We start from the raw sequence: 22423 nt of genomic DNA, 5'->3' as shown, positions 1-22423 counted from the left end.
TAGTCACAGCAGATAACTAGTCACGGCAGATCTTTTTCGGGCTTTGAAAAAGTGAAATCAGTGTTGTATGGTTCTTATGCAAAACTGTTGTCTTTATTGTAGAAGATTTGAATAAACACAACAGCAAATGTCTGCAAAATATGGCAGATAGCACGACAACAACACTGAATTGCTGCACTTCTTGTTCTCCTGTAAGCAAACAACTTGAATTTTGGATTTAAGATTAAATTCACATATTACAGTACCCAGAGCAAGTTAGGTAGACTACACTAAACCTATCGAAGAGAAAAGTAAAATGGCAGAAATTACAACAAATTGCCGCACTTCTGGACACTAAGAGTGACCATAACTTCTAAAATAAACATCACTTTGTATTCAATAAGAGGTTAAACTACCAATTGAGATCTCATTAGAAAATTAGGGCGGTTTGGGGTCTTCACTCACCCCCGTTCTGTTAACTGTCAGGGCTGGGGGGCTGGGAGGAGGTGCTGGCCGTCGGATTGGGGTCTGGGATGCGGGGCCTCCCTGCTACTGCAGATAAGGAGGCGGGCTGCTTTCCTCCACCCCAGAGAAAAGGGTTACATTTCCTGGGGTGCCATTTCCAGTTTGCCCCTCTGGGGGCAGGGGCACCTGGGCCTGGGATATAGAGTATGTTTGGGGAGTGTGAATGTGTGTACAGTGTCTATTTGTGTCTGTCCCCACGTCGGGTGAGTGCTGAGTATTTGTTAGTGTATATGGGGGTAGGAATGCACGTTTGTGTCTGCGTTCGTCTGTGTCTATATGTCAGCTTGGGTCTTAGACTCCACCTCTCTGGGAACATCTCAGGCTCTCTGAGGTATGGAGACCTAACTCCCCTCACCACACTCCCTGCCAGTGGCTGATGCCCTCAGACGTTGGTGTGTTGGTGGTTCTTGGTGTCTGGGTCTGGGCGCTCATGTATGTACCGCCTCACTCCTGTAGGTCGATTGGCCCGGCTGGGCCCCTTCCAGGGAGTGGGGTGCCCTCAGCCTCTGGCCTCTGGGCCTGAGGCCCGGTCCTCTCTGGCACAGCTGGCTGCCGGCAGAGCCCGCGGGCACGTCACTGCAACCCCCTCTGGCCTCTGCTCTGTGGCTGCTGGGTGACCTCTCGTTTGGGGCTCTCCTCAGCTCTTCCCAGGAGGGTGGCACGGTTGCCCCCCTGGTGGTCCTCTTTGGGTCTTCGTATTCTGGGGTCTCTGGATGTCTGGGGCCTGGATCTCCTCCATGCCTGCTTCATGCCCTGGTGGACGGGGCTATGGCTCCCCACACTCCCTAGCAGATTGTTACATGGAGGAACAAGCGTGCTGATCCACACAGGTGTACACACAGGTGTACACACGGGTGTTCACAGACACAAACTACACCTTTCTTGGCTGCTACCTCAAAGCACATTGTGCGCTCTCGATCTTGCGTACTGCACAATAACATGTAATATTTAGTATCTACCGTTAGCTAGTTTATTGTGATGATGTTGTATTTATTATGTTGCTCTTTCTTGTTTGTTTTCTCTTCTGTTTTTTCTTATCTCCATACAGGTGATCCAGGTGTTGTGTTTGTTTTTCCTTTTATTTTTCTTCCCCCCTTTCTCACCATCTCTTCTCCCCTCTATTTTTCTTTCTCCCCCTCTTATTCTTTCATTCTTTCTCCCTGTCCTATCCCCCAGTTATGTCTGTCCCATCTGTAACAACCGGAAATAAAATAAAATAAATACATAATTATAATAAAGGTCAATCAAATGGACCAATATGGCAAGGTCATGATGATCCAATTGGTAAAGTAAATCCGCCTGGCATCTTTCTTGGCCTTCAGGCAACAATTCTGATGACTAAAGATCCAAACGGGACAGGCAAAAAAAAAAAATATATATATATATATATATATACATATATATATACACATATATTGGGGGGAAATCAAGGAAGCGGAGGATGGTTTTCCATGTATACTACAAACCATATATCTATTTGATTTTTAACCCTTTACAACTCAAATAACCATGCAAACATTCTGTAATGATTCTCAAATTAAAAAAAAATAGGAATGGGAACTGATTTACCAAACAAAATCTGAAACAGGACATATGTTGGAGTAAAATGTAGAAAGCGTAGGGTTTTTTTAACACCAGAATACTTGTTCTTCATTTAAAAGTCTAATCAAAATTTAAAAACCTCTCAGGGCCGCGTAACTTCTCTAAGTGTGTTTGCTTATCTCTGATCTCCTCACCTCGTTAAAACACCATCCACACATCCCTCCACAATCCCACAAACCCTTGCATCTTAACTGCCGTTAGTAACCTTAAGCCAGCTCTAAGCTGCGCGCAGCTCGACGCTGCATTGATAATTGAAAAGTAAAGAGGCGGCGATTAATTTTTGACAGCGTTGTGGGTTTTTTAAGAGTTGGCGGCCCCTCCTCGAGCGCGGGGGCCCGCCGGCTCCTGCTGTTGATGTGAGAAATCCTGGTGAATCAAAGCTCCGACTGGGCTCTTGAGGGTTTCTCTCCCTCTGTATCTCCATCCCTCCATCCTTCCCTCGCTTGGCCGGGTTTTAATGCCTACCTGAGGGACTGAAGGGGAGGGAAGCCGAGGTTCTCTGACTCCACGTCGATACTTTCTCTCTCCAGCTGAGCAGAATCACAGCCTCTCTGCTCTTAACTAATCGAAACCTGAACCTCTACTCCCCCCACTGAACTCCCTCCTCTTTCTCCCCTTGCCCTCCCTCCTCATCCTCGCCAACTTTACCCAACAAACTCCGAGCTTGTCGGAGCTAAACACACACATTGTGCTGTTTTTGATCTGCTCTTCACTCGGCACTTATCATCGACTTTCCTTCGTATTTTCCTTAAACGCCGACACTGGAGGACTTTGTCCCATGTTTAAGTGTGTGCGGATACTTTCAGGATTAAAGTGAACTTAGCAGGCTGACGTTGAAATGTGCTGCAGCTACTGTCAGGACGCTGAGATACGGGAGGATAAGAGGAGTTCTTAAGACAGTTTGTAGGGATAAAGATCAGAAAGTATTTTTGAACTGAAACCTGAAATCAAAACGCTGAACTGAAATCCAGCATGAGAAGAGGCGTAAAATGAACTCTGAGAGGTCTAAATTATTACCCCAACCCAAATCCAAACACTGTGCACTCAGAATTTCCAAGTCTTGACAATCAGAAATAAAAAACGTTATCATTTTAACTTGACCTGCATCAAATTTTATGTGCATTTTATTTAAAATGGTATGGATTTAGGGTTGGAGTATTCTGCAGGGTGTCATTTAAGGATTAACTTAAATCATCTCTCAGTATCAAGAAAGCCAAGTTAGATTTTTGGTAAGGACAAAGAAGCTGAAGGGTAACGGTGCACAGATTAAATTAGAGGAGAAATTTGAAAGGCACTGGCATTTTGTATAAGGTAAAGGTTACACACGAGGGTTAAATAGATTTTATAGACCAACGCTATGTTTAATACGAGGCATGGCCTCCTCTGAACATGATGGAAATAATCACCCGCCTGTGTCCAGATCTGTTGTTGAGGAGTTCCTCTCCCTAGATGCCTCTGATTAACACATCGAACGAGCACGTCCATGTTCGATAGGAGACCTATCAGGACAGCTGCAGGAGGTTTCCCCAAATTTGGATTGGAGAATCTCTATCCAGTCAGATTTCCACCAGGAACAATCGCTCAGAGATGGTGCTCTCACAGATGCAAGGCTGAAAGACCCGGTCAGCTTCAGCTGGTTGCAGCATGGCCACGATCATGAAAACCAGCCAACCAGAGCAGAAACTCCCCACAGTGTTTGGGTTTCCTCGAAGATCAACCTTTTAATCAACAAGAAATTCAGAAAGAAATTTGTGAAATGGGTTAACCTGATCACACCGAGCCGTTGTTTCTAAAGGCCCACATCAAGAAATTTAATATTTTGATCTATTATAAAATAATGTCGCTAATGTTCAAATATCAACTTCAAATATATATTTTTTTAAAAATGTAAGAAACATATTTAAAACAATAAACTCAAAGCCTTGCTATAAATACCCCCATGCGTACCTGTACACAGCGTTTTAACTGTAACCCAAACCACTGCACTGCATAGACGTGAATCGATGCAGGAGTCCTGGTTATGGTGACCTGTTACATTTTTGTGCTGCACTTGGCTGCACAAACACTGGAAACCTTGGCCCATGTCCACAGAAATCAAAGTTTAACCACAGCATAAATGAAATAATCATCAGTGCATGATAAAGCTCTAAAGAGCCTTTGCAATTGCTATTGTGAAAATACTCCCTACTCAGGAAACTCGAGTACAGTTAACACAGGATAGTGTTTGCATTTCCAATTTAACTCAAAAACAAGCATTCCAGGTTACTGCACATGCTTATTCAAATATACATGAATAGTTTTTGAGCAATTGTGTGTATTTAAAAATAAAGAGATAAAAACACGAGATCCTCGAAGCACGAGATAGTGAGACAGCAAACAGCCTTCATACTGAACTAATCGTATAATGCCCAACACCCCTGGGAGACAGCATAGATATGAGCAATGGTGCCTCGTAAACAAGTACTCCAAAAGTACAGTTAAATTGTACTTGTACTTTTTTTAAGCTGCTTTATTCTTGTTTCTAAGCTGCAGATCATGAATAGGTGCTTAGAGTCATCATGTTTGTAATTCATTGTTCACTTATCTGAGCAAAGCTCCCTTGAATATGTGCAGCGTGTTCAGAACGCTGCTGCGAGGCTTCTGACTGAGTCCTCTAAACCCTCTCATGTCACACTGATGCTGATCCAGCAGCACTGGCTCCACACTGAATTCAGAGTCCGTGTAAAAGATCTGGTTCTGACTTTTAGAGCTCTTCTTGAACAAGCACAAGCTTACATCAGTGAACTTTTATAGTCATATCTCCCCAGCAGGTCCCTCAGGTCTTGTAATCAGAGCTCAAAACTAAAGGGGACACAGTGCCCCCCCACAGACATTACATTTGTTGTGAAGCACTTTGTGACCCTTGTCTTTAAAGGTGCTATATAAATATAATTTTACTCACTTTTTCTTTCGGCCGCTCCTTTCAGGGGTCGCCACAGCGGATTATCCTACTCTGTCACAATAACCGTCACCTCTTCACGTCCTCCTTCATCTTCTCATCTTCTCTGCAGTGCTCCTCTCTTCCTTCTTTCTCGAAGCTCCATCATCAGCATCCTTTGTCCAGTATATCCACTGTCCCTCCTCTGCATTCAGATCATCTCAGCCTTGTTTCTCTAACTTTATCTCCAAACCTGAGCTGTCCCTCTCTTTCTTCTTCCTCATGTTATTGCACTCTGCATTGCATATATTTTATTATTTTTGGAGATTTAAAAACATAAATCTAGTAAATATTACTTTATTATTATGGTTAAAGCTACCCAGTAGTATATAAGTCAATAAAGTAATATCTGGCTGCAATACTAATGAATCAGCAATTGTAATAAGGTTTAGGATTCCGTATAAGAAGTACTTTTACTTGAGATACTTGAACTTTGATACTTGTTTCTAATCTTATTAAAGACTACAGACTCCCTGAAATCTGCACAGCTGCTACACTGATGAGTTTCAAATCCAACAGCAGTACAGGTGTTTGAACTGTGTTTTAATTCCACATTTTTAATGAAACTAAAAGCTGTGAGGCAGTAGAAGCTGCTGCTGGGCTCCATCTTACAAAACTATGAAGTTCCTCAAATTAAAAAACAACTTTGAAAACTTTTCTCTTTAAAAAAAACTGCAGTGATAGTGTATTTGTATCAAGCAGTCGGGTCCCTGCAAACCACTTGCAGAGTTTTTTTCTGTATTTCTCCCCTCAAACGCTCTCCCATCCAGCTGTGAGATCGTATCGATTCAACCCCACCGCAGATCTTTTGATAATCTTTTTATCTTGAGAAAGAAAAAAAAAGATACTCACTCACAGTAAAATCACAGAAACTTTTGGGAACATCAATAATGGATAAATACATGATTTTTTTCTGATCTTGACAAAACTTTCATATCCACAACAACTTAAAAAAAAACTAAGGAGATAAGACGACAGATGGGGAGAATATTCAGATTTGTTTTTGACTCCGTGATTATATTTAATAAGGGGATAAGTTTTCTTCAGAGGGGTGGAACAAAGGAAAAGGAGGAAAAGAGGCAGAGGAGAGGGAGTATTAGAGGGTATGAAGATGAAGAGTTTTGGTCGGCTGCCTCGCCCCAGCAGATCAATGAAAAAAATCAAGGAGACCAAAGAAACTGAACCTCCTGCTGCTCTTGGTAAGTAAGTGGACAGTAGGACTTTTTCCCAAGTATTGGTCTAATAAAATAAAACTAATTGAATTTAAACTTAAAATGTAAATAAAAGAACACTATCAACAGTCAAACATGGTCCCGGTAGTGTGATGTTCTGGGGCTACTTTGCTGCTTCGAGTCCTGGAAACATGAATTCTGCCCTGAAGCTGGATCTCACTTGGGTTATGAAGCAGGACGATGATCCAAAACACACCAGCAGGTCCACCTCAAAAAATTAAAACAAAATGAAGTTTTTGGAGTGGCTAAGTCAAAGCCCAGACATAAACCAACTTGAGAAACAAGTAGCTAGTAGCTTGGGGCTGACAATAATCGTGAGCTTTTAAGAGAAGTGGACTAACTTTGACGTCCAATCAGGAATCTTTCTGATCCTGCTGTGGAAACAAATGCGAAATTTTATCCAAACACTGGCTAACAGGTGGTCTGCTTCATTTATTTATTTTAGGTTTTAAGTCTGTATGGTTGATGAGGAATCTCTTCTTCCTGAGCTGTTTTTCATCCCCTAAATAGACACGCTCCTGATCAATACCATCAATACATTGTGTTCAGTAAGAAACTGATCAGACAGTTGGAGTGAGAAACCAGGGAAGGAGGAGCAAAGAAAGACGCTATGTGATAAATGGTCGGGTTTCTGATGAAGGACTCAAGGTCAAAGGTCAAAGCCACCTGGAGGTTTGATCTATAGCCTGAGAAATGACCAGAGGGAGAAACACACAGACAGGATGTCCATATTTTATACAGAATATTGTGATATCTTAGTCCGTGAGGCTCTAGTTATGCACTATTGCATATAACCTAACCTTGAGTCTTTGTGGTGGTTCTAAATGTCTAAATAATCATTCTAAGTGGTGGTTTCCAAATCTCTTTTTGGGGTCTCAAGTCTCTGTGGTACTTCTGGGTGCCTTTGTGGTGGTTGTATATCTCTGTGTAGCATTTCTAAATGTTTCATAGTGGTTCTAGCTCTCTATGTGGTGTTATTGACCCATGTGAAGAACTACAAGTTCCTAACTTTATAAAATAAAAACATCAAATCAGTGATCCTCCTTTATAATTATTTTCCAGGTTGAATTATTTCAGACAAATAAACAAAACAAAACAGCCAATTCCTCAAAAGCATATAACCATTTACCTTGCAAGTGGTTATTGGACATTTTGCCTAAATCCCTTAAAGAAAGTTTTAAGATTTAATTCGCATTTTCTGCAAAAACACTTATAAGTGTTTTAAGCAACAACAAAGGTAAAAGAGAGAAAGCTCATTTGATTTCAGTTTTTACTGTCTCTCTGTTCATTTTTAATAGTTAAAAGTGAATTATTGAGCACACGCTTAACTTTTACAAGCAGAACTTCAACTTTAATCATTTTTCACGTTTAAATTATGAACAGACTTCATGTTTTTAGTGTAGATGAGATGAAAAAAAAAAAGAGTTTGGAAGTCCAAAAGATGGAAACAGAAACTGTCAGAGATCAGAGGGAGATCGATCTGCTTCTCTGTGATCAGAAACTTGTTAGGCAGGTCTTCCCTGAGCTCATCATGGTGTGTGTATGTGTGTTCACCTCCTCATTAAATTAAATTTGCTTAATGACAGAAAGAGACAAGATGCATAAATATTTCAGTATCTTTAATGCAAAGATGAATGTTAATTTATATATATTACATTAAGTTAAAGGGACTCTTCTTAACCTTAGAAAACCCCACAAGTGGCAGATATGTAGCCTAAGTAAGTTAAAGCTAGCTGACCATATGTGTCGATTACTGTAAAGCAAATATTCTGCATCTTACAGCTATACATTTTCACTTTAAAATCAGTGTTTTTTGCATCCATCCTGTAAAATGCTGCCATCTTGTGGCTATAACTGGTTATTGTCTCTTGAAGCAGGCTTAACTCTGCTTGTGTGTCCCATAAACTAATGGTGGAGCTGCATAAGCTGAGAGGGAAGCAGCTTCCTCTGGTTGTATATTGTGGATAAACCTCTGGGCCCGTATCCCTAAAGATTCTGAGAATCCTCTCAGAGAGCTCCTAACTTAACCTAAAAATTCCTTGCCAGGAGTTTTAGCTTAGAAGTGATTCCAGAACATTTTCAGTGAACTCTGAGCAAGGAATGGATGGGAAATCCTATCTTAGTGAGGAGGTGTGGTTGACCCCGTTGCTAGGTATGAGTCATCATTTCAAAAGCCGTGATTGGTTGATCCTACAAGTTTGATGGAAATGAGCTTTTGGTGATAATGAGCAAAGGATGTACCCTCAAATCAATAAACATAATTATACACTCTAATCTTATGCTGACTGTAATTGTAAATAATATTTCACATTCAAGAAAATATCTGGAAAATGAATAGTAAGCTGTAGGGGTTATAGCCTAACATTAGAATCTAAAATATGTGAAAACTTAAACTCATTACACCCTGTTCAAATAATGATTTGTGTCTTATTTGCTCATATTAATATCCTAGCTGGCATATTTTGTGCTTTCACTCCCATATGGACCCCGTTGAAAACAAGATGGCCTATCTCAAGAGGCTGTCCTTAATGAAGTAGAAATCACAACGTTACAAGTCCAGTGTGGTCTTAACGAGGGTAACACGGCTCAGCTTTTAGCAATGTCTGTGATTGCTGGCTGGTATATTTATAAAGGCTTGTTAACAAATATCCTACAAACACAGAAAATGGAGGAAAAAAAAGGACTCGCAAGCCGAACTGGACTGAGGAGCAAGGTTTGTTGCTGGCCCAGTTGGCGAACGAACATAAAGGTATGTTACGAGGAAAATTTGGCCCAACTGTCACTAGCCAAGGCAAGAGGCGCGCCTGGGACACAATATCAGGATAGCCCAGCGGATCAAACACCATTCCCATCCGCAGCACCTGCTCCGTCAGCATCCCTGCAGGAGAGCAGATTGCAACTCACAATTGATGTGTTTGAACAACAAAAAAAAAGTCCTTTCCCTTCAGGAGGAGTACTACCGCCTTAAAATTGAACACCTAAAAAATAAACCATTTACAGATTGTGTTCTGTGTCTTGCATTTAACAATTGCAGGTGATGTGCAGTAAAACTGTGGTAGTTCTTAATACCATCACAAGTTCTCAAAAGACATGGGGCTACAGCTTGCCTGAAATGTAAATTTGTGACGTTTGCCCTGTAAGGCAGTCCACTCTGGGCTAGGTTCCCCTGTGGAATGTAAATATCTTCTTCACCACCATCCTCATCGTTGTCTTCATCCTCATCGCCATCCTCCAGAGGTTCTGCAATCTGTCTAACCTTGCAAATATTGTGTAATATTGCACAGGCTATGATGACTTTGCTGACTTTTTCAGGCCTCAGCTGCACCCCTCTGTGGAGAACATGAAAGCGCCTCTTAAGCTGGCCTATGCCACGCTCCACCACCGCTCTTGTTGTCTTGTGGGCCCTACAATAGAATACAGAGACCTTTAATTATTTGATGGAAATATTGCACTACTTGGATGCTCTAACATATTGCTTACATTTCATTTCCATGATTTTTGTATTGTTTGGCTTACCTGTTATAGTTTAGTTGGGGCCCTTGGTGTGGCTGGAGGTAAGGTGTAAGGAGCCATGGTTTGCATGGGTAGCCACTGTCCCCTAACAAGTGGCAATTAGCTGGCACATAGCGTCTCTCAAAAAGCTGTCTGATGCCACTCTCGGAGAGCATTCTCGCATCATGTGTGGAGCCTGGCCGTTTAGCCACAATGTCCAAAATCTTACAGGCCGCATTGAAGACTATTTGCACATTGATGCTGTGGAAATGCCTCCTGTTAACAAAGACAGCCTCGTCCTCTGATGGCGCAGTTATTCTCACATGTTTTCCATCAATTACACCCACAACGCCAGGGAATCCTGCAATGTCCATAAATGCCCTTTTATGTGTGTGTAAAGTGCGGGCATCCAGCGGGAATGAAACAAATTGTGTCACAATATTAGGTTGTGACAAAGCTGTCAGTGTTTGGGTAATGACTCTGCTGACAGAGGATTGGGACAGACCCAAGTCATCACTGCTGCATTGTTGCATTTTCCCGGTTGCCAAATACCTCAGGGTTGTGATTACTTTCGTCTCCGGTGTAATAGCGTTGTGGCGTCGAGTTGGTGAAGTAATTGCATCTCTAAGGAGATCCTCCACAAACATGATTCCTGCACGATCCAATCTGTAGCGTCTCAATAATTCCCTGTCATCCAGTGTTTGCAGGACATCTCTCCTGCCTCTTCTGTTGGCCATTTTGTGCAGCTGCTTAGGGGAACTCCTAAGCCACTAAAAGTCCTCTTCCCTGCTCTTAGCAGATCTCGCCTTAGGAGCCCTTTTAAGCGCTAGGAATCTTGAGGAATAGCTTTTATATTAACTGGGATAGTCGTGTCACTTTTAGGGGAAATTCTAAGAAAACGTCACGACTCTGAGAATTTTCTTAGAATTTGGCCGCTAGGAGCCACTTTTTGCACAAAGATTCTTTAGGGATACGGGCCCTGGTCTGTGATGGGAAACTGAAGGAAGGAAATTATGATAGACAAGCTGCTCCTGACTCTACTGTCACAGATCTGAGATCAGTTGCCATCTGTGTGTTTGTTACAGCTAGCATTAGCTCTGTTCCCTTGAGAGGCTGCCAAATACATATTTTCTCAAACTGTTAAGTATGCCAAAGAAAACAAAAGATTAAGAGTGTGATTTATTATTTTAATAGATAAATACTCTTACTGAGCACCTTGGGCAACATGGGTGATGCAGAGGAGTTAGGAGTTAGAGGAGTTTGTGCACAAAAGTTAATAATTCCTTTAGTAGATGATGATCAACATGATCCCATTCTTCTTCAATAGTGGTGAGATCTGGGCCCGTATCCCTAAAGATTCTGAGAATCCTCTCAGAGAGCTCCTAACTTAACCTAAAAATTCCTTGCCAGGAGTTTTAGCTTAGAAGTGATTCCAGAACATTTTCAGTGAACTCTGAGCAAGGAATGGATGGAAAATCCTATCTTAGTGAGGAGGTGTGGTTGACCCCGTTGCTAGGTATGAGTCATCATTTCAAAAGCCGTGATTGGTTGATCCTACAAGTTTGATGGAAATGAGCTTTTGGTGATAATGAGCAAAGGATGTACCCTCAAATCAATAAACATATTATATACTCTAATCTTATGCTGACTGTAATTGTAAATAATATTTCACATTCAAGAAAATATCTGGAAAATGAATAGTAAGCTGTAGGGGTTATAGCCTAACATTAGAATCTAAAATATGTGAAAACTTAAAGTCATTACACCCTGTTCAAATAATGATTCGTGTCTTATTTGCTCATATTAATATCCTAGCTGACATATTTTGTACTTTCACTCCCATATGGACCCCGTTGAAAACAAGATGGCCTATCTCAAGAGGCTGTCCTTAATGAAGTAGAAATCACAACGTTACAAGTCCAGTGTGGTCTTAACGAGGGTAACACGGCTCAGCTTTTAGCAATGTCTGTGATTGCAGACCCAAGTCATCACTGCTGTATTGTTGCATTTTCCCGGTTGCCAAATACCTCAGGGTTGTGATTACTTTCGTCTCCGGTGTAATAGCGTTGTGGCGTCGAGTTGGTGAAGTAATTGCATCTCTAAGGAGATCCTCCACAAACATGATTCCTGCACGATCCAATCTGTAGCGTCTCAATAATTCCCTGTCATCCAGTGTTTGCAGGACATCTCTCCTGCCTCTTCTGTTGGCCATTTTGTGCAGCTGCTTAGGGGAACTCCTAAGCCACTAAAAGTCCTCTTCCCTGCTCTTAGCAGATCTCGCCTTAGGAGCCCTTTTAAGCGCTAGGAATCTTGAGGAATAGCTTTTATATTAACTGGGATTGTCATGTCACTTTTAGGGGAAATTCTAAGAAAACGTCATGACTCTGAGAATTTTCTTAGAATTTGGCCGCTAGGAGCCACTTTTTGCACAAAGATTCTTTAGGGATACGGGCCCTGGGCTCTGGGGAGACCAATCCATGATAACATTGTTGGGGGGGGGGGGGTCTATCCTTTTACTGCATTAACAGTGTGTTTGACAAATGATAAATGAAGATGATACATGAAGATGTTGCCAATCAGATGCTTAGCTATCACGGTTCATTCAAGTCTGAGAGTACTTTTCCACATTTGTAATTCCATCAGGTTTTGATAAAATCCCCAACAACACTGGCTGAAGTGTTGCTCCAAACAATGACTTGCTGCAGGTAGATTTTTTTTTAGGGGTTTTTTGCCATTCCTCTCATCCTTCACTTGTCCAGATTAAGTTTTTGGGTAATAGCTTTTTGAGAATCACCTTAATGGTGCAAAAATACAATTTTATGCTTCTCAAGCTGTTACCATTTGCACAAATTATGTGTTTTACTGACAGGCTGCTAGTAACAAAGTGTCTAAAGGTACAATTGGAAATTGATTATTTGCCAAGTTGTCTGTTAGACACAACATTGGTTTATCCCTCCGGTTGAACAACTTTTTATACTTGAATATGAGTCATAGGTCAGTGATAAGTGGCTGGACAAACAACTAAAAACAGACATTTCTCTGAAAATGGTCAAATACAAGGACTCAACTGAAAATGAGTGAAGATGATAGCAATGTCCAAAAGAAAAGCCTCCAGACATTCAGAAAGAGAATTATTGCTGAAGACCACTTTAAAAATTGCTTCTTGAAAGCAAAATATAAAGAAATGAGGCCTACTTCAAGACTTGTACAGTCCTGTATATCTGGTGATTCTGACGGGTTCTGGTGGAAATTTTTGTTAATAATCAAGTTTTTCAAAGGAGCAGATAGAGAGAAATATAAAATATAAAACATAGTAATTTTTAAAGGTGTTTTAATCAGAGGTGTGTGGTAATATGAACAGAAATGCAAGCAAACCTGTAGGCTCCAGTCCCCGACCCTGATAAGTATACGTGAAAGATGGATGACTCCATCATTAAGTCTTTCCCTAATAACATGTCAGGAGCTTTTGGTTAATAAAAGTTGCCATGATCATTTGGAAAGAAAGATCAGAGTGTAGAGAATAAAACAGATGCATCATTTGACCACCACAGTCACATTTTCATCTTTATTGGACATGATGACAACAGTTTTACACAGCAGATTTATAGGATGCACAGTAGAATCAACCTGTTCTGTTACGTCACGTTAAGCTCATACATGCAATACATCACACACTCTTAAACACTCTGTAAACAATAAATACAATCAAACTAAAATGAGTAAGAAACACAGATTTCGTTTAGTGTAGACTGCAAGTAAGAAAGCAGGTGTTCGGCTGTACAAGAAGAAGAAAATATAAGCAGAAAATGGGCGAGTTTCTATATTAAAGTAACAAGACTGCTTCACTTTGTTGTAAACAGCTGGTTAAAGATGAGTTTTACCATCTCCAGTTTGGATATTTCCAGCAAATGTACCTCGTGTGTTTAAAAAAGAAAAATCCCCAGTAGGTTCTAACCATTTTGGTTCACTACCTTCACAGCAGAACCTCTTTTTCTGGCTGGATGACCAGATCTTCCTCACTTGTTATTTACTCCTCAGCTCTTCCTCTCTGCCTCCTTCATTTTTCCTCACCCTTCCTCCCTCGAGAGGCTGCCAAAAACATATTTTTTCAAACTGTTAAGTGTGCTGGAGAAAACGAAAGATTAAGATCTCAAAGCTGTCAGGACCTGGTGGACTGTTTGTGTGTGCGTGTTTTCAAAAAGAAGCCGTCTGACGAAATGCTGGAGGAACTTGTGAAAAGCTTTGACACGCCCGGGTTTACAGGTGTGTATCGGTGTTAGAAGCTTTCTGACTGCACTAATGAAACTGACAGGAGCTGGAGAGAGGAGAATGACGAGGGGAGAAAATAGAAGCAAAGCAAGTTTGAGCATTTTGCAAGAGTCACAAAAATCTAAGCCCAGTACAACTGACAGAAAACACTATAAATATATTTGCATATATTTATATATAGATAGAATTCAATTTCTGAATAAAACTCTGAGTACTAAAACAGTTAAAAAAATTTTTAAAGTAATAATGTGCAAAAATGTGTCATCAACCACAAAGAACAGAGCTCAAAAACCTGATGGTAAAATTTTGCCGTTGGAAATGTCCTTTGTTGCATCTCTAAGCACCCCTAACATCGATGTAATCATGTACCAACACTGTAGAGTTTGTTTATCCCTCTGCAGAATGTGCAACTTCTGCTAGTTTGCTATTGTTAAATTTCATCATCTTCCTCCTAAGAGGTGATGGTTGTACTTGGCTTGGGGCAAACAAGGTAAATCTAGAATGATAGCATTTTAAATATAAATGTATCTCTGCATCATGTATTTTTAGTGTCATAAGACGACTTTTCCATTTTGGCTCTTTTAACTTATGCTAAATAAATTTGGTCCTTCTTGTTAACCAATAGGAAAAGCACATTTTCCAAAATAAGTGATTTGTGGTTTAAAAAAACAAAAACAAAAACAAAAAAAACTGCTGGCAGAGGCTTGAAAATGGACTGGAAATTGTGAACTGGAAAAGTGGAAATTCGCCACATTAGCCACAATACATACAAAACAGGACAGATGCTCAGATCACTATACAACATGAACAGCCTACATACATTGCACAATGGCTCTGAGGATATGTTGGCTGAATATGGACACATTTATAGTCATAGATATATTTCAAAAGTCAGATGTGAATTGCAAGAAGAGGACGATGACGATTTCACGTGCAACTGCCAAATATACAGTGTTGTCCTCTGCAAAGAAACAATCCAGTGGGAAAAAAGGAGTTTTTTTTTAAACTTTTGTTTTAAATGTATTAACCTCCAGAATTTTTAGCCTTTGAAAAGAGAAACAAAGTCCAGAGAAACTTTGTGGAAGTGATAGGAATGATTTCACTGGAAGAATAAAAAAATAATATGAAGAGGTGGAAATAGAAGTATTTCATTAGATATTTTAGACCAAAAAGTGAATATTTTGCTTTATGAAGGTGCTGAAGGCTGAGGATCAGCCAGCTACGAACCAGTTGACATACAAAACGAGGGGTAAACGTTCATGCGACAAGTGAAATTAACAAACACAAGAAATATGATTTTTTTTTCTTAAAAATGACCAAACATTGGGAGCTAAACTGAGCTTTCCCATTAAAAAAAACCCCATTTACTGGTAACCACTGATGATGTATCTAACTTAATTTAAATTTAAAGGTGACCAAAATAGCATTAATTTGTCTCCTTTTACATATCTGCCGTAAGAGCAGCTACACCTCCAACCTCCAAAGCTTTAATGGGACTTTCAGGACGAGCAGTCTGAAGTGAGAATGTGTGTTTAACAGTGAAAATACACTTGGGTGCAGACACACACACAAACACTTCTGTGTGAAGCCAGAGAGGTTTCAAAAGCTTCCAAGGTGTCACAAAAATACTCACATGTGCACACGCACATTTGTGCAGCTTGAAAGGTGAAATGCATGTACTGGTCTTACAGAGGTCGGAGCGTACCTAAGGCCAGAGGTCAAACTAATTCCTTTCACCATTTTCTACCCCCCAAAATACACATTTTAATCAAAGTTTAATCACCAAAGTAAATACCTCCCATACATAGAAAACATTTATTAATCAAGTGATCCAATTACTGGAACTGAAATAAAATTAAAAAAAAAAAAATGAAAAAGGAGACTTAAATTAACAGCAAAGGTTTGGAGTGTCTGTGACATCCAGCATCAACGGCAAATAAATAGGAATGGCAAAGTAAATGATTAAAAATACATCAATGCAAATCATGTAAACAAGGCTTCTATCACGGCCTATAAAGATATCACACAGTCACTTTCCTTACAATGATTACTGCAGGAGATAAAATGAGAACATGAATCTGGTCCAAACCTGGGCCTGAGCTGGGCTTTTATCATTCCTTCAGATTTTGACCTCAACTATTAGTTTTGATCATACTTCGAATCTCTTAACTCTAAGACTTGGCCACTAAAATATCATCTGAACTGCAAATACCAAAATTACCACCAAATAAATCCAGAGTGTAGCTTTCTAGAGTCTGCTTCAAAGGAAAAACCTCCTACCAGGCCCAGGTCTGTCAGAAGTAAATACAGCTTGGATTTAGACCATGAAGCGATGCTCCTTGCCATCATGGGCCATCAGGATGACATTGCGGTTGGACGTCCAGATGAGACGGGCAAGCTTCAGGTGGTTCTGGGAGCCTGGGGAGGCCGGCTGGACCGGAGGAACCTGGTACGTCTTGATGCAGCGAAGCTGAGGAGCAGAGTTCAGCATTCCGATGCTGCCCAGCAGACTGGTGTTCATCTGAGGAGGACCAACAACACATGAAGCCACACATTCACCTTATCTATCAATCAAAGCCTTTTAACATTTGCCAGGTGTTCATAGGTGACCAATTTAGGGTTAAGTTTCATTTTTAGCAATGTGCTAAACAAGCAGAGTTTTATAAACTAGAAGCTAGAAGATGCTTTCAATTCAAGTTTCTTGGATAAAGTAAAGTTGGTGGACTAAAACAGGGAGAATCACTATGATACTTGCACTTCCCAAACACTAAACAGGTCACTAGCAACCTGGAGGATTTTAACCAGTTTATTGCTCAGCCAGCCTGGGAGGTTTGAAGTTTGGCTGTATGGATGTTTTTTCAGTATTGGAGCAGGTCAGGTATGTTAAATTAATTTTAGTTCCTGGGGAACATACATACCACCACAAGTTGATCTCAGATGGGCCAAATCAGTAAAACCAATGGGTAGTAAGCTATCTTTGTTTTTAACGTAAGTGCAAATGCAGCTATTGGTGAGATGGAATCATTAATGACTTTTCTGAATAACAACTTTTGCAGTTTGCAAAGCCATCCACAGTAGACTGGATTGGTCCACCTTCATCCATGGGTACTCTTTTAAAAGAGATTTTTGATCTCACAGTTTCATTTCTGGAAAATGAAAACCCACTTTATAACTATTTCTGTGAGCCTTTTTTGTCATAGTCTTGGTTTTCTGCATATTATTCAAGTATCACTTTCTGGTTAAATACAATTTAAAGAACGATTTTATGGAGCAGCAGGTAACTGATAAAACATAAGGCAGGAAGAGCTGGGCTAGCTGGTCAGTATTGCCTGAATTTTCAAAACAAAAGCAAGGGAATGGTGTCATTCTCAGACAGCCATTAATAAACCTGAACGTCCCACTCATGCGCTCATGTGAAGTCTGTGTAGGAAACACTGCCTTCTCTTTCTACTGAGAGCTGATATCTCCTCCCTCATTTTGACAAAAATTAGTTATTGAACATCCGATGATCATCAGTTTCTGCTGAACCCTGTGAAGACGTCTCAGAGGGAAAACCTGGAGTTTAACCCCAGAGTGTGTCTATGTAGGAAATACACAGCGAGTGGAAACCAAGACTACACTGCCTCACACACATACACACACACACACGCCCCGACAGAGCGTCTGCCAGCTCATTACCACAGCAGCCGTCTTGCCGGCGCGCTTACAGTGGTTTATGCTTACAGTAATGCCATTAACGTGTGTGTGTGTGTGTGTGTGTGTGTGTGTGTGTGTGTGTGTGTGTGTGTGTGGAGACATCTGTGTCAGAGGTCGTAAAGACCTTTCACTCAAAATAACGGTTCCTGGAAGAAGATAAGAGGAGCCTGATCGGTTATCTGAGTTTGTTAGAGTTTATTTAGATGCTTTATGTGTTAAGACTTTTATTTTCAAGTTAATTTTTTAGTTTGTGTAGATACAGTGGAATTAAAAGTAAACATGTAAATGAAAATATCTAAATTCAGTTTTTTATGTTTTTAACCCACTGTACAGAACAGTCATGACTGAAAGCAGCCAACTGGACAGTATTTTTTAATTTGTTCAAATCCACCACTGGTTTGTCTGAAAAGAAGTGAAATCTGAAGCTGTTTGCATGCTGATAAACTGATAGCTCTTTACACTTGGCAGATTTCATGTAAACTTTAAGATACCTGCAGGGAGGAGTCTAAAGGAGGGCTCAGCATTTATTCCACTGTATATATACTAAAGAAATCCTTAGCTATTGTTTTCCCCCCCGATTTATAATATAAATATTAATTTAGAAATAAGTTATTCTCTTGTCTCATAGAATAAACTTTTTTAAAAGCAAAAAGCTGCACAAAGGGTCAGTCTAATTTCTTGCACTGCATAAACCACATCCTTTCTTTTATCTATTTTATCTAATCTATTTCTTTAGTTTTGTGTAACGTTTTTTTGCTTGAATAAAAAGACAAGGGTGGAAATGTGCAAAAAAGGTTGCCCTTCACATAAAGCTTTAAATCTGCTTTAAATATACTGGAAGTTCATATCAAACCACAAACCCAAGTCCATGTTTATTACATCAGAAACAAACTCACCTTTGTAAATCTGACTCTATACAGTCTTACCACAAAATAGTTAACGACTTCAGAAGGATTGCATTAAGATAGTTTGTATGTGTCTGTATGGGTGAGTCTTACCTGCCAGAAGGAGATATGGCTGTCAGCGCTGGAGTAGGTTGCCAGATAACGGCCATCAGGGGCGAATGATACCGCTGTGATTGGACCTTTGTGACCGTGAATGTTCTACAGAGGAACAATATGGGATAAAACAAACTCATTAAAAACAAATGAAGAATAAAATAAAGTGAATAAAAAACATGCCGTAGATGGAAAACAAAACAGAGCATCAATGCTCGTTTCTCTTTTTACTAGTAACTGTTAAATGAAAAACTTATGCAAACTTCATTTAAAACTCCAGGAGTCATAAACTGTGTGTTGATGGTGTCAACATGCAGAAATCAGCCTGTTAAAATATTTACTCTTTAACATTTACCACAAGTACTTTACTCAGAAGACAAATGAGGTGGTCTAATTCAAACTGTGCTATGGAATTAATTTTCCACCAACTGGTTAAACATTTAAAACAAAAATAAATTAGGGGAAAGTGTAAAGTAAATAAACACAAGAAAACGTAAATGTAAATTCAGAAGAAAATAAAATTATTCAATCTTTGTGATGTTTTATGAATTAATATCTAAGAAAAACAAACCACTCAAATCAATTAGACATCCGAATCAACCAATACATCTGGTAACCAACCAAAACAGAAACAGGTAGGCAATCAACTAACCACCCAGGAGGGCAACCAGCCAGGCATACAACCAGCCAACCAGGTGGATAACTAAACTAAGCCAATAATTCTTGAATTCAATAAAACAAATAGGAAGGCAACCAAACCAGGAACCAGGCAATCAAACAGGGAAGCAACGAAACAACCAGTCAACCAGGCAGCCATGCAACCAAACAACAAGGTGGATAACCAGTCAACCAGCTAGCCAGGTGCGTAAGCAACCACCCAAACAAGAAGGCAGGCATGTAGCTAAACAGCCAATCAATTAGGCAGGCAACCTATCAACCAAACAGGTAAAGAAAGACCTCTTTTATTACTTATTTATTAATACGTTTGTGGTTTTGATTCCCCACATTTGTCTGCTTTACACTTTAAATAGCCATCTATAAAAAGCACAGTTCTGACATGTCCAACCCTCTTCTGACGAGAGCTTGTTGCTCTGTTTGTTGCTGTGATGATGGGAAGCCATTTTTATTGAGGGTTTTATAACACTGACAACAGACCAGAACAAAATACCACTTTACAGTATCACTTTACAGTTTTATCAGCCAACAGCACATCACTCACTATCATCACTTAAAGCCGCTAAAATGAGAGCATGCCCCGATTTCCCAGACAGTTCCTCTTTCTGATGGCTGGAGGTTCAGTTCAATAAACTCTGCTCTGTGATGAAGCCTGAATGAAAAACAAATTTTGGCCCTTGTTGAAATTTCATTGAGGCATTTTAGAAAAACTCTGCATCGACAGCACGTGTTCGCTTTGGCAGAGATAATTCCATCAGATGGGTGGCAGCTTCTGGTCCGACAGATGCTGCCATTCGCCTCCAGAACTCTGGGGACAAAATATACCGCTGCGTGTAACACAATAAACTGTCCCACCAGATGCAGGGTGTGTAACGCAATAAAAGAAATCACCCCCCCCCCCACCCGCTTGCCTTTTCTTGCGACTGGGATTACAAACTCTCACCTCCAGATGAGATTAAGACGCGTCGCCTCAGGCACCCAGACTCTGAAATAATAACCAGTGTGTGGCGATTAAAGCTTAAAAAAAAAAATAATAACACAATGAAATGAAAATCTCATCTTTCTAATTCGTTCTCTCCCTCCTTTTTTTCCCCCCTTTAAAGGGCAAACCCTATTAGATTCCAGCAGTGTTGTCTGGGAAAAAAGCAGAATTATTTTTATTTCCTTCATCCCTCTCTTCCCCCCATTCAGTGTCTGTCTTCATCTCTACTTTTCCCCTCCATTTTTCTATCTCTTAGGAGAGATCCCAAATCTCATTTCCTGTCACTACTCACCTTAAAGGGAAAATGATCAAAAACAGAGTAAATGCGGTTTGTCTGCAAACAATCATCAGCCCTAACTAAAGGATACTGAAGCCACTGAGAGGGAAATATGACAACTACATCCAGTTGCTCTAAGTCAAAATGCCCACAGTCATGTTAATCCAAAACCAATAAGTAAACTGTCTTCAAAGTGCTTTTCGAGACCAAGAAGAGTCACAACCTGCTTTTACAAAGGTAAATAAACCAAAACAGCCAAATGCCCAGGAAAACACAAAACACAGACACTACCGCAATTGCTTGTCTCAGCAGATTTATTTTAAACTGGGGGTTTAAAATGAATCTGTTCAGACAAGGATGAGGTCAAAGAACAGGACAACCATGGAGTCAAGGTTGTGAAAAGATAGTGGTAAGATGTCCATAGTTTTGGAAGTTTTGGGGTCTGGAAGACCCAATCATCTTTAGTTTTCAGCGGAATCACAAAAAAGCCCCTGTCTGAGAACCTGACCACATGAATGGATTATTTCCATAGTGCAGGTTGGGGGCCTCACCCGGTGAGGGCATAAAAGACCGAACCAAGATTTTAAAATGGCATTACAATGTAAAGTGACTTGAGGTGACTGCTGTTGTGATTTGGTGCTATATAAATAAAAATGACATTGATTTGAAATTTTAAAACAACTTATCCAATTCGTGAGATTTAAAAGAGACGTAGTGTCATCAGCATAGAAGTGATACATGATTTTAAAACTGCTGGTAATAGAGCTGTTCGATATAACAATACCGCAAAATAAATAAATAAATAAATAAATAAATAAATATATATATATATATATATATATATATATATATATATATCAGATGATGTGAAAGCATCTATCGTTTCATATTACGCACATTTGTTTCGTGGTGTTGCAAAATAAACTGTTAATGGCAATATTTTCATCATTTTGATGGTCACTGTAGTGATTATATTAATTTCTTAAAGTTCTCTCTTTCTCTTATGTTTAAATAACCACACTACAGACGGACTACCGACTGTTTTTATGCGTTGTCGTTAGCAACAACGACGATAAATCCAGCGTGCGGCTCCACGTCCGCTTGTTTATTTTCCACATAAACCTTTTACTATAAAGCTAAAGATCCTGTTAAGGTTTTTCAAAATAAACTGAAATGATAACAAAATACATTATTCTCAAATATCAAATTTCAGAATATGCATCAAACAAATTACCTCAAATAAAAACATGAACTATAAATGGTGCTTACAGTCACCACGTGGATGCAGGCACAGAGAATACCAGCATGGCCAGTGAAGATGAGTCGAGATGATTGCCTGAGATTCACAGAATGTACAGAAAATGTAAAAGTTTCGTGATATATATTGTTGTCGGGACGATAAATGTCTTATATCGGGATATGAGATTTTGATCATATCGCACAGCCCTAGCTGATAATGTGAGGTAATGGGAGAACACACAATGAAAACAAGAGAAGACAACCTGGGAATGTAGTAGAATGGTAAAATGCTCCAAAATATCTAATTCAGTGATTCAAATTTGCAGATGTAAAGTCTAGCAGACAAATTCTACCCCTCGTGCAGTTTTTTGTTAATTTCTGCTGTAAAGTTGGACATTTCAAAATTAAAGTCTGGAGCTTCAGGTGGGCATTAGAGGAACTGGAGTTTTGGGCTCTTCTCCATCGGCTTCATCAGTCAAC

General features: G+C 39.9%; 1 protein-coding gene across 4 annotated transcripts in view; it reads right to left on the bottom strand.

Annotated features, from left to right (window-relative positions):
* Positions 1-13358: 13358 nt before the first annotated feature.
* The window catches only part of wdr7 (WD repeat domain 7), a 99710-nt gene continuing 90645 nt past the window's right edge, over positions 13359-22423 (bottom strand). For all 4 annotated transcript variants that reach the window (XM_085463099.1, XM_085463096.1, XM_085463098.1 and 1 more), the window contains 2 exons: positions 18771-18875; positions 13359-16597 (listed from right to left, as the gene is read on the bottom strand). In XM_085463099.1, the coding sequence (XP_085319225.1) occupies positions 16394-16597; positions 18771-18875 (309 nt within the window). In that variant the 3' untranslated portion in view covers positions 13359-16393. The remainder of the gene's footprint in view (positions 16598-18770; positions 18876-22423) is intronic.

The sequence above is a fragment of the Copadichromis virginalis genome, linkage group LG7, assembly GCF_057382275.1.
Source record: "Copadichromis virginalis isolate Kocher_CV1m ecotype Utaka linkage group LG7, C_Virginalis_male_GT1.1, whole genome shotgun sequence".
In the NCBI taxonomy this organism is placed as follows: domain Eukaryota; kingdom Metazoa; phylum Chordata; class Actinopteri; order Cichliformes; family Cichlidae; genus Copadichromis; species Copadichromis virginalis.
This window is presented reverse-complemented; position numbering and strand designations above follow the sequence as displayed.